General features: G+C 35.9%; 1 protein-coding gene across 4 annotated transcripts in view; it reads left to right on the plus strand.

Moving 5' to 3' along the window:
- Positions 1 to 12420, plus strand: part of Syt1 (synaptotagmin 1) — a 556957-nt gene that overhangs the window by 333515 nt on the left and 211022 nt on the right. For all 4 annotated transcript variants that reach the window (XM_008852081.3, XM_008852056.2, XM_008852066.2 and 1 more), the window contains one exon: positions 1348 to 1530. In XM_008852081.3, coding sequence (XP_008850303.1) covers positions 1365 to 1530 — 166 coding nt within the window. In that variant the 5' untranslated portion in view covers positions 1348 to 1364. The remainder of the gene's footprint in view (positions 1 to 1347; positions 1531 to 12420) is intronic.

The following is a 12420-nucleotide window of genomic DNA, read 5'->3' on the forward strand; positions in this document are numbered from 1 at the left end:
CAGAGGCAAGAAACCTGTGTATCTCTGTGTACAAAAGTTAGGAACAACAGTCTAGCCACTTGGAGGTAGCAACTAAAAAGCAACCTACATAACTAGCAACAATATACCACCAGCTAACATTTGTCTATTTTTACCTACAATTATGTCTGCCTTCTTGTCAGCATAGCCTGAAATTTTAAGACACACTAAAATTATAAGGTCCAAATCACTTTTTGAATACAGAATAAGTTTATTTTATTCCCTTAGAATCCATTACTTACATTTACATAAATATTCACTTATGTTAGTCAAAGAACACTATGAAGGGCAAGACTTGGTTTTCACATTTAAAAGAGGGGAAATTAAGAGGTCAGATGATTTATCAAACTTCATTTAACTAGAGAATAGGACTAAAAACTTAGTTTTCACATTTAAAAGAGGGGAAATTAAGAGGTCAGATGATTTATCAAACTTCATTTAACTAGAGAATAGGACTAAAACTGTTGGCTTCAGAAATCAAAGCCAAAATGTTTTCATTTACTACTTTAGAATTAATTGGATTTTGTAGCTCAAAGGTAAACAAATTCTTAAAATGATAGAATAAGTGAATTTGATAAAATAATTCAGTAAGATACTGAAGTTAGATAAATTTAAATAACTAAGCAGACATACTTGTTTTATTAACAGTGTCTTAATATATGGAGTCAATTATGCCACAATTACAGTAACCTAAAAATATCACCAGCAAAACAAGTGAATTATTGATCAGAATGTCATCTACAGTAAATGCCAAATAAAATGACTAGGGAGAAAACTTGCCATCAATAACGAGATTCAAGAACAATTTGCTCTCTAATTTTTATGGTATTTGGGTGATCAATGTTATGCTAGCATATGCAATTACTTTAAAAAAAAATCACTAACTTTGTTAATGCATGCAATCACTTATCACCATTTCTACCATAAATACCCATGATTTGTGTTTTTCTTTTAGAAAATATAAGATGTTTAGAATATATAACATAGATGTTATCAACAATGGTTCCTATGAACTTCAGCAAGCTATTGTTATAAGTTAAATTTACACAATAAAATTGGACCTGTATACATAGCTAATAGATTTGACAGTATTGTTGGGAGAGAACACTTCAGCAACTACACCTGGTCTTAAACTTCTGGAGATGAGCTCTTCGCTCACTGTGGTCCCATAAATACTACATGAGCTGACATGAAGTAATATGCTAATGATAGACCATTTACCCAGGAAGCAGGTGCAACCGGTGGTGTTTCTCATCTCTGGTATACCTGTGAGATGGGGTCTGGCATGCCATTTTGAACTGTATTTTCTCTGTTTCCCTCCCCTCTCAGTTTCAACTGAACCAAAAATGGTGAGTGAGAGTCATCATGAGGCCCTGGCTGCCCCACCAGTCACCACTGTTGCAACTGTTGTCCCACATAATGCCACAGAGCCAGCCAGTCCTGGGGAAGGAAAGGAAGATGCCTTTTCTAAGTTGAAGGAGAAGTTTATGAACGAACTGCATAAAATTCCATGTAAGTATCCTATTTTTACTTGAATACAAATAAAAGGCTGAAAACTCATTAGATTTGGTGGAAAAATCAGCAGAACTCAACACACACATCATGGTAGTTTTCAATGGTTAGTACTCTAATAATAAAGGCAATAATTTTGGAGATGAAATATTCTTATTCTCTTTAACTATATTTTATAAATAATAGAGTTTACAAAGAAAATATGTGCCTGTTGTCTAATTCACGTAGGTTCTTCTTTCTCTGTTTCTCTCAAGAATAGTAATGTCTCTGGGTTTTGTTATGTGTACCTTAGATTTATATTAATGAAATTGTTACTAATGAAGATTATATTAGCTAATATTTCTTTTCCCATGTTTGATTTTTCCTCCACTGATTTGTTAAAACTTTTTAAACTTTTATTTTATTTTATTAAGTTGCCAATATTATTAAAACTTTCTGGTACAGTTTCATTTTTTTCATGTCAACAGGAAACACAAAGCCTATATATGAGTTTATTTGGATACATGTAGCATTAAGTCCAATACATCGTATTTAATTTTCCTAATTTTATTTTTATATTGATATAGATCATTGTATTGACTGTGTACAGTACAATATTTAAAGTTATATATACTGTAAATGGCCTAAATCTGACTGATTAACACATATGCATACCTCACATAATTATAAATTTTTGTGCTGAGAACACCTTATACTCACTCTTTTAATGTATTTCAAGACTACAATGTAATATGAACTACAGTCCATTTGTGCAATAAATTTCCTGAGCTTACTTTTCCATCTAACTGAAAGTTTACAAACTTTGACCATCTTCCCAATCTGCCCTGTCCTGGGTCACCACTATCCCCTGTTCTCAGCCTGGGTTACCACTATCGCCTGTTCTCAGCCCAGGTCACCACTGTTCCTGTTCTTCTATCACACCGACTTTCTTTTTCTCTTGTTGTCTTTATTAAATTACATTTACTTATGCAAATTATATTTTACACATAAAAATTGTGCATATTAGTGACATCCCATGTAATGTTTCAATCCACATATACATTATATAAACTGTAACAAAGCTAAATACAACTGTATGTAAACATTTGCCATTTCTTTGTGCTGGAATTTTCCAGAATCCTTTCTTCTACCTTTATGAACTCTTAAAGTACACTTTCATTTTCTGTAGCAACTCTACTGAGGAACAGCACACCAAAAATTCTTGCTTCTGTCTAACACTAGTTTGGTAACTATTCACCAACCTTTCTCAGGTTCTCCTACCCCCTTCCTCTTTCCAGCCACTGATAAACACCATCTACTCTCAACTCCTTTGAAGTCAGCTTTGTAACATTCCACAGGGTGGAATATTACAGGATTTATTCTTTCTGTGCCTGGCTTATTCATCTAACACAATGCCCACCGAGTTCTTCCATGTTGTCACAAATAACAGAGTATACTTCTTTTTATAGCTGAGTAGTAGTTCAAGAAAAAATTAACTCCTTCAAGTTTGGTTGGTTTTTCTTGCCATATTACTCTGGTTAGGACCTGCAATACTAAACTGCATGAAACTGGCGAGAATAGGCATCCTTGCTATTTGCATCACAGAAGGAGTGTTTTCAAAATTCCCCTCCTAAGTGTGATGCTAACTCTGGATTTGTCATATATGCCCTTCATTATGTTGAAGTACATTTCTTTTATACCTAATTTGTTGGCCATTTCTTATATGCAATTTTTCAAATTCTTAAAAATTTATTCATTGAAATTGTCATACTGTTTACTACTTTATCCTATTAGTTTATTTACATATGTTGTACTGCCCTCAACTCTCTGAAATTAATCCAAATTCATCATGGTGAATGTTTTTATGTGTCGTTGGATTCAGTTTGCTAGTATTGTGTTCAGGGATTGTACATCCCTAATCATCAGGAGTGCTGGAATGTAGTAGTATTTTTTGTGTAGGTTTGGTTTGACTTTGGTATCAAGGTGATGCTGGCCTCATAAAATTAGTTCAAAAGCATTTCCTTTAGTAAAACAAAGGGAGAACAGCAGAAGGTGAATGTATATCTAGCAGAAGCCATACCATATCAGGTTCTGTGAATTAGTCCAAGGAGCTTGGATTGAACCCAGTGAACTAAAATACCATTTAAGGAGGAAAGGTAAACAAGCTTTGGGAATAATCCAGATGAAAGACAAAACATTTATAAATTTTTTTCTATAAAAACTGTGCATTTTTTGTTCCTTTTGATTGCTGTGATAAAATATCATGACCAAAGGCAACTTAAAGAAGGAACGGTTTGTTTGGCTTCCAGTTCCACAGGGCACATCCGTAATGGTGCGGGAGGTGCGACCACAGGCTGGCACATAGCAACAGGGGCAGGAAGCTGAGAGCACTTTTTCAATTTCAAACTCAAAGCCGAGGGAACAAATTGGAAGTGGGGAGAGGCTGAAATTTCCCAAAGCCAGCGCTCAACGATGTTCTTCCTGCAGCTAGAACACACCTCCTAAGGGTTCCATAACCTCCCCAAAGGACGCCACCAACTGGGAACCAAGTGTTCAATACCTGAATCTATGGGGGACATTTCTCATTCAAATCACTACCTCCTCGATTATTAGAAGCATGTTGATCTGTCCATACACTATTAACAAACAGTTTCATTTGAGGCATGTGCTTAACAGAGTTGCTGGTAATTGCCCGTCTCAGCAGGAAGGCCATAAGAGAAGAGATGGAAATGGTCCAATAGCTCAAGCCCTTGAGTAAAAAACACAAGATCCCAGTTCTCTTTGCTCTACTGCTAAGCTAATGGACTGATATACAAACTCCAAGTCATTTTTACATAACTTTGAAGTTAGGACTTCGAGACAGAAGACAAATGCATATATTACAGATATAAACTCTCATCTAAAGAGTATTAAGTATTTTCCCTAAGAGAAATGTGTTATAAGAAATCAGATTAAACAATCAAACATACTCAAATACTTATCCTGCTTTATGTTCAACACCATCTCCTCCTCTAGAAGAATAAACAGCATGAGACACATGGAAAGCCTGCTAATCATTGGACTAAAATATCCTTCATTTATCAACATAACTCATTAGTAATCTCTTTTAGGTCTTTGCACAATGTCATCTTCTTAGGATTTATCCAACTACAATATTTAAAATCGCAGCATCTTTTACCTTTACCAGTATTTCCTGTCCCCTACCTATGCTCTTTTCCTCACTATATTATTTAGCACCATCTACAATAACATGCATTTTATTATTTGGTTTTTAATTATTCTGGATCCCCCCAACATGACGGAAGTTCTATGTGGGGAGCAAGTTAGATACGTTTTATGCCTGGGTATATCATTGGAGGTACTTGACACATGGAAGGCTTTCAATTTGTATTTGATGAGTGTGTGAGTGAATTAATGACTGTCAATTTAACTTATATCCTAAACAGTCCCTCTTAGATTCTGTAGCCTTAAGATGCTGACAAAATGAAACATTTTAAATTTCATGCACTGAAGCTCCATTTTATTGCTTACTTGTGTCATGCATATTGAAAACACAACATATTTCCATCTTTATGGTACATCTGCTTCTTTCTGACCAGGATCCAGCTATATATTTTTTTTCTCCTATCTGTTCATCAGTAAGAGAACACGCAACTGGAAAAAAGCTGAGTATGAAATTCTTTCTTTTGTTTTCCTTTGCTAGCTTTATCTTATTCCTTCCCAAGCCTGAGACTATGTCCCTATATTAGGTACTGAAAAGACCAGATAACAGTATGCTGCTGCAAGGATATTTTCTTTAAATCTGCAACCTAAAATACCAGAAACTAGAGGATCTAGTAACACCTGTGAAAAGTGGTATATTGATAATGTTTTCCTTATATTATATAAAGAAATAAGAAAACTACTTAAAACCTTAAAAAGGTATAGTAAATAGATTTGGGGGGGGGCAGGAACTGAATCATTAATACAGCCATGCAACTTTTTTTTAAATATCTAGCATTGCATATTTTACACTTTCATTTTAATCCATCACACTTGTTTTACTATGTAATTGAAATCTCTAATGGGATTTTAGACAGGAAGCAACACTGAGTTAAATAAAATATTTTCCTAAAATCAAATTCCTTTAGGAGCATATGCTATATAAAGGTAATCACTTTTGACTTGGCATAGTATAGTGAGATGCTAATGACAGGTAACAAATTAGAATATTAATCGATTTTGGTCTCTGAACTAAATCTTGGCTATGTGGCAGATGTGTTTTTTGCAAAATTGATAGCAAACACCTTTGGACTGTCACTTAAAATTCCCACTTCTAAGAAGAGAGGTGTCACAATAGCAAGTAGTGTGCATGTCATTAGTTAGGTAATCTGGATGGTCCAGCATGGAGCATATTCACACTAAATTGCCTGATGATATCATTCATAACACCATGGGGCTTAAAAAATTTTTAAAGGAAAAAGAAATCATAAATGCTAAGCATTTTTATCTTTCAATTCATTCTGCACAGTGTTATCTAAATGAAGCAGGCAAGGTTTTTCAGAATGCTTTTTTATTTTGCAACTTTGATTTCAATATGACTACGGCCATGGTTGGTTTGTAAAGCATGAACTCATGTCATCCAAATAGCTGCGATTACAGTTTTGATATTCATGAGCTTCTTGAAGTAGAGTGCACCTTTTCTTAAGCACAGCAGAAAACCAAATAAGCAAATCGTTGCTCTCAGTCCAGAAGATGAGTAATTGGGCTAAGGATAGTTGTTATTCATGCAGAAATGTTTGAGGATAGACAGTTCGGTACAGGAACGCACACAATCCATAGACACAGGTTCCATGAATTCAAATCCTAACTCCACAGCATAGTATCTATGTGACCTTGAGTAAATGAATTAGTGTTTTTCATGATCTATTTCCACCTGTATAAAAATAGTGACTTAAGTAGTGTCCCCACTATCACACTTGTGAGCATAAACATCAGTGTGTATAAAGTGTAGCCCAGAAAAGGCATTCTTAAAATGTTAGCTACTATTAAATTCACATTGTCATTTTAACAAGTTTCTATTTCTATTTTAGAAAAGCCCTCAATTCAGGTCAATAACCGAAATGGAGAAATTCCAGAAACTTCGCAGGCAGATATATGTCCATTACATTCTTTAAATCCATTTCATTGCCTGTTCTAGGGAAGGTTAAGGAATATTTCCTCACCTCCTCTCCTCTTTCTTTTACTTTTTTGCTGCAATTGCATTTTTTCATTCCTTTAGCCTACATACATACTTGCACATCACACACCAGGAAGTGCTTAGCAAAGTTACATATGTCATAGATTCTAAAGAGATGCCAACATTTGTGCACTGTGCTCTCAGATGTCCCTCCCTGGCCTTACCTGGCTCTTCTAGCTACCTTTCTAATTCTTCCTTCACATCTCCACGAGAGTTTAGAAACATAACCTGAACCCTGCTACCTACCCACCCTCACAAACAATCCAGTGCCTTCTGCTCTGATTTCCATCTTTTCATGTATTACTACAACTGTTTTCACCAAAACTCACTGGGTACTTTCTGATACACAACTATGGAGTTAGTATCAAACTTCATCTGGTCAGATATTTCTGCATAGTGTCACTAAGTAGTCCTCAACCTCCTTCTTCCCCTCCTTATCCTCCTCTATAGCCTGATCCTCCTTTTTCATGATCATTCCTTTCCGTAAGGGAAGAAGTCCTTTTATGCCATGGTATAGTTTTGAATACCCCTCCATTCTTGTTTCACAGGCTTGCCCTGGGCAGTCTCATTCAAATAAGAGCTCTCACTGTGATTCTGTCCTCCCTGAATTGCTCTACCAATTCTCTGCCTGCATTCAAGCCCTGTGAACAATTATCCTGAAACCCTCCCAACCCAGGCAGTATTTTCCTTGTGATTTTTTTTTTTTTTCTTTTCCTGCACTCCCACTGGCCCTGACATATTTATCACTCAAGGGCCTGCCCCTCATTTCCCAAGGCAAGACCATAAGAGTCTTCTCTTACTTTTTGAAACTCTTCATTCAAATCTCTCACCTGTCATGGCTTTCTATAGGAGTTTTCTGCTTGTCTTCCCACTGACAGGTTGATTCCTCAGCGCCAGGTACAACTACTTACACATCTTTGTCCTATACCTCGAAAAAGTGTCTGAAAGCAAAGATGCAGTAAAATTGAAATCTGCTCCATACTATATTGAAGTTATGACCAAAGGCAAAGCTCCTTCTCGAAATTATGAGTCAGAAAAAAAAAGTGGAACATGGGCTATTTTGTTTTAAACTAAAGCAATTTTTGTTAGAAACAGATTGTGTAGATGTCATATAAAAATTAACATTATACTGAGTAATATAGACCTTATGATATCTTCGGAAAAACTGAACTCTTAAAAATAAGGTTTAAATCTTTTAATCCAAGGGCACTTTTCAAAGAAACTATTACACAAACACTTAAAAGCAAAATGTAGATAAAGCAAATTGCAGCTACTATTGAAGTCCAAGATGTCTGCTTCACTTAGCCTCCAAGATATTTTCATCAGCATCTCCAAAGACATCTGACTATATGAGACACTTATTTGAAAGGAATGACCTTAAAAAATCAGTAGGTAGATGAATGGTAATTATTGTAGCAACAAGCATTGAAACTAAAGAGCTAATAATAATACAGTTAAGTATAATAAAGCAAATATTCATCAACAAAGAAAAGTGTAGTCTACTGTTTTCCCTCACGCAGTTTCAAAATGAAGATAATGGCATTATCCTATGTGAGTGTCATGAACAGTGTTAACATCAAGAAGTCAATTGCAAGAAACAGATGAAGAGCTCTTTTAGAAACATAGTGACCCATGGTATGTGAACAACAATAATTACCATAGTAACCATCAGTGTTCATTAAGCATGCAGCATGCCTGACTATGTGTGTTGTACATTGTAAGAAACCTCCATTAAGCCTTGTAAAAACTACTAAATAAGAACAATTGCTGTCCCCAGTGTATTAATAAGAAAGCTGAGATTTCATCTGGTAAATGAGTTGTCCAAATAAATTATGTATGTTAAAGACCATAGGTGCAGAGGTCTAGTCAGGAGATATTTTCAGCTTTATGATTAAGCCTTATAAGAATGTCACAAATGGGACTGGAGAGATGGCTCAGTGGTTAAGAGCACTGGCTGCTCTTGCAGAAGACCTGAGACGCATGGCAGCTAACAACCATCCTAATTCCAGTTCCAGGGGATCCGACACCCTCTTCTGACCACTGCATGTATTGCATGACACAGATGCACTTAACATGCATGTAAGCAATGCACTCATACACACAAATAAAAATAATTTTTAAATTTTAAAAATAAAATATCTATTTTAAATAAAGGTCGCAAAGGCTACAGATCCCCTCCACCATTGCTTACTGCAACAAAGACTGAAAACTATTGATGTGCTGGGTGCCTGTTCAAAGATGGTGGCTGATATTGATAGTCATTTTTTATTTATATTGGAAATGACCAAATACCCAGAATGCAATTGTGACACAACTCAGTTTCCACCTGCATTATCAGGCTTGATTACTGGATAGTAGTTTACTTTGGTTCTACTTTCCTTTTAGCACCCTCTCTCAGATTGTCATGTTACTAACTGATTACTGCATAGTTATTTAGTTAGATTTAAGGCAACATTCTATAAATGAAATAGGCATATGAGTCATCTTCAGCCATCATCTATTGATGCAGTTCTTAAACATCAGACAGGCATGACTAAAATGGTGGGTGAAATCATTCATTGTTAACCTCAACCAAATAGAAAAATCTGTAAGAAAATAGGAACAATTCAAATAAGTGTTATCCTCAGAGTAAGTGCTTTACAATGTTGAGTGCCTTCACCTGGACAAGGATGAAGGGATCTACTAGGGACAGAGACACTTAGAGACAAGGGTTGTAATTATTAGAACACATGCAGGGGATTTGTGCTTTCATTCAGTAAAAATAGTTTTTGTTTCAGTTTAGTTTATTATACCATCTTATGTAGCTTATCGTTTTAACTTAATTCTGATTCAAAATATAGGAAATACATGCACATATGTGTATACTCGTGTGTGTGTGTGTGTGTGTGTTACAGTTGCTGTGTAAAAATTTTTAGTCCTAAAGTGGAAAGTCTGGTTCAGTATTTCTTAATACAGTTGGCACTGCCCCCTACAGGATATAGTGAATATTTGTTGCTCCATTTTTAAAGCATGGGCATGGGGTCAGGACCTAGCACTTACAGGATGTGGGCTCAGGAGTGTATTCAACCTTCAATACTTGGCACAATCTGCATCCCACACAAATTTCAAAACCCCCTAGAACATGCATATAAAAGAAAACTGTTTACAGCCATCTGACCTAGAACTATTTACATTTAAACACAAGTGGTTTTCGCACGTCTCTCCTATATACTAAATTAGCTTTCATTAGAATACCCACCTAAGATCTAATCTTTGAATTTTCTTCTGGTTTAAAAATGTTCTTTTGCTTGTTTTCTCTAAATTTAAATGTTCTTTCTAGAAGTTGCAGGTATTTATTTCATTGTGTCTTCCAGTATAGTTACCTGAGTATTTCTTTTTATTATTTTTATAAACTATTAAAAAATATTTTATTATGCTGGGCATGGTGGCACACATCTTTAATTCTAGCACTCAGGAGGCAGAGGTAGGCAGAACTCTGAGAGATCAAAGCCACCCTGGTCTATATAGGGGGCTCCAAGCCAGATGGGGCTAAAAACAATATATTTTTCTGTCTCAAAAACAATATATTTGTTGTAAATTATTGTCTTATTTCTCCTTGATATTATGGTTAACACACATTATTGGTTTTTTTAAATATTTTTAGTTTTCATAAATTTCATACAATAGTTCTTAATCAAATTTAGACCCTCTCTCTCCCCCATCTATGACCCACAACCCCACCCCCACCAGACCTCATGCATTCTGCCATATGTTAAGTCCTATTTGGTCAAGTATTTGTACCCAGATGTCCTTTGGTGCTAGTTTATCCACTGGAGTCTAATTAGCTTATCTAGAGATCTTAAGGAAGATCTATTTTTTTAAATCATATGTAACTATTTTATATTATCTGTTTACATTGTGAGACACAAATATATTTTTAATGTTTTTGTAAGCAGTAGTCTTGTATGTAATACTGAGCGTAAGCCTGTGTGCAATATAATTTTGCTGATAGCCAAGGGTCAGGGTAGGAACCTAACTAAACTGAATGCTACTGATGTTGCATTTCAGGAAGGTTCTTTATATGTGTTCTTGTGGTTTCCTCAGGAATCCTATTATATAGAAAATTCTCCCAAGCAATTCACTCCTTTAAAATGAACCAGTGCTGGGAGATTTTATAAACCTGTAAAGCATAGGTGAGATGAAGTACATGTAAGTACATAAAGACACCAAGAGAATTAGGATCTCTGCTAAGTTCTTGGAGATTATGTCACTATATTTTGTTTAGCAGCTCAAGGATATTCAGTAAGTCCATCTGAGGGAAATAAAGGATGTGAATAATACCTTTGCCCTATATTTAAAACAGCTCAAAAATTAGATTGTGGAAATACTTTACAAAAATATAGATATATTTTCAAATAGCCCTAGTGGTCTGTTCCTTACCATGTAGCTGTTATACAGCAACATACAGACTTCACTGTCCCTACGCAAAGCCTGGCTACAAAAGCACATCTATAAAGAAAACTCTAGAAGGAGTAAATTGAGAGACTGCTCTTTCTTCTCACTCTTAAGAATATATAGATCTTTTGTTGCACGGCTGACTGTCAGGTTTGTGCCTGTGTCTGTTGAACTCAACATAGCTTTTAGGAGCATAAACCAAAGGGGAATTGTGTGGTATACAATTATATTTCCAGCACTTGACTTTATTTTTCTTTGTTTTGATCTTCTTTTAGCAGAATACTATAATAACGGGATTTTAAATTGATGTCTTCTGAGTCCACATGCCTCCCCCTGTCTGTCTTTTGAGTGAAGTTATATAAATGAATTGAATATTAAGATAATATTGGACCACTTAGAGATTTCCTTGCCAAGCAACACTTTAATTGAAACTGCTACCCTGGTGAAACTCTGAAAACCATTTGGGCTCTCTTTTTTTTATTTTTATACAATATAGTTTGATAGTATTTACATTACCTCCCCTATCCGCATATGCCGCCCCCCCCACTGCCCCTGCCAATTTAATGTACTCTCATATATATAATACAGCCTATAGAGTCTGATTTGTGATCCTAAATGTCCGTCAGTATGTGCTCATCCATTGGGCCCACCAAAGGTCCCATCCTTATAAGAAACTGACTTTCCCCTCCCAGCAGCCTTTGATTGATTGCCACCCAGAACTTGAAGGTAAAACCTGTTGCTGAAGAAAGGCCACAATTCAGACACAGGACTTGGCATAATCGAGCTGGAACTGACCTGGAGGCCTCCTCCCTGAAGACTAGCTCTCATGGTATCAAAGAATACTATACAAGCTTCCAAGGGAGCAAACCAATCAATGGTCCTACCCAGCTGTAAAGCCTAAAAGACAACAGCTGGCCCAGCTATCAGTGCAGCAGTGGCACTTTTATCTTGGGGGTGATCACCAGTTGTTTAATTGGAATTAAGGCCTGATCAGTGAGAGAGAACTCATGTGTGGTTTTTGTAAACATAGCCAAATATGCATGGCTGGGGAGATCATAGATCCTAGAGAAAAACCTACTTTTGCCACATCCCTAGACCAATATAACTTCTTACTTTATTCTAAATATGAATCCTCAGGACCTTTTACCCCTCATCAAAGAAGAAGCTTCTTTTTGCAACAGATTCTCTTACTTTTTCCTATGTCTTTCAAGCTTTTCTCTCTCTCTCTCTCTCTCTCTCTCTCTCTCTCTCTCTCTCTC

This window comes from Nannospalax galili, unplaced genomic scaffold, assembly GCF_000622305.1.
Source record: "Nannospalax galili isolate Female #2095 unplaced genomic scaffold, S.galili_v1.0 scaffold390, whole genome shotgun sequence".
In the NCBI taxonomy this organism is placed as follows: Eukaryota; Metazoa; Chordata; class Mammalia; order Rodentia; family Spalacidae; genus Nannospalax; species Nannospalax galili.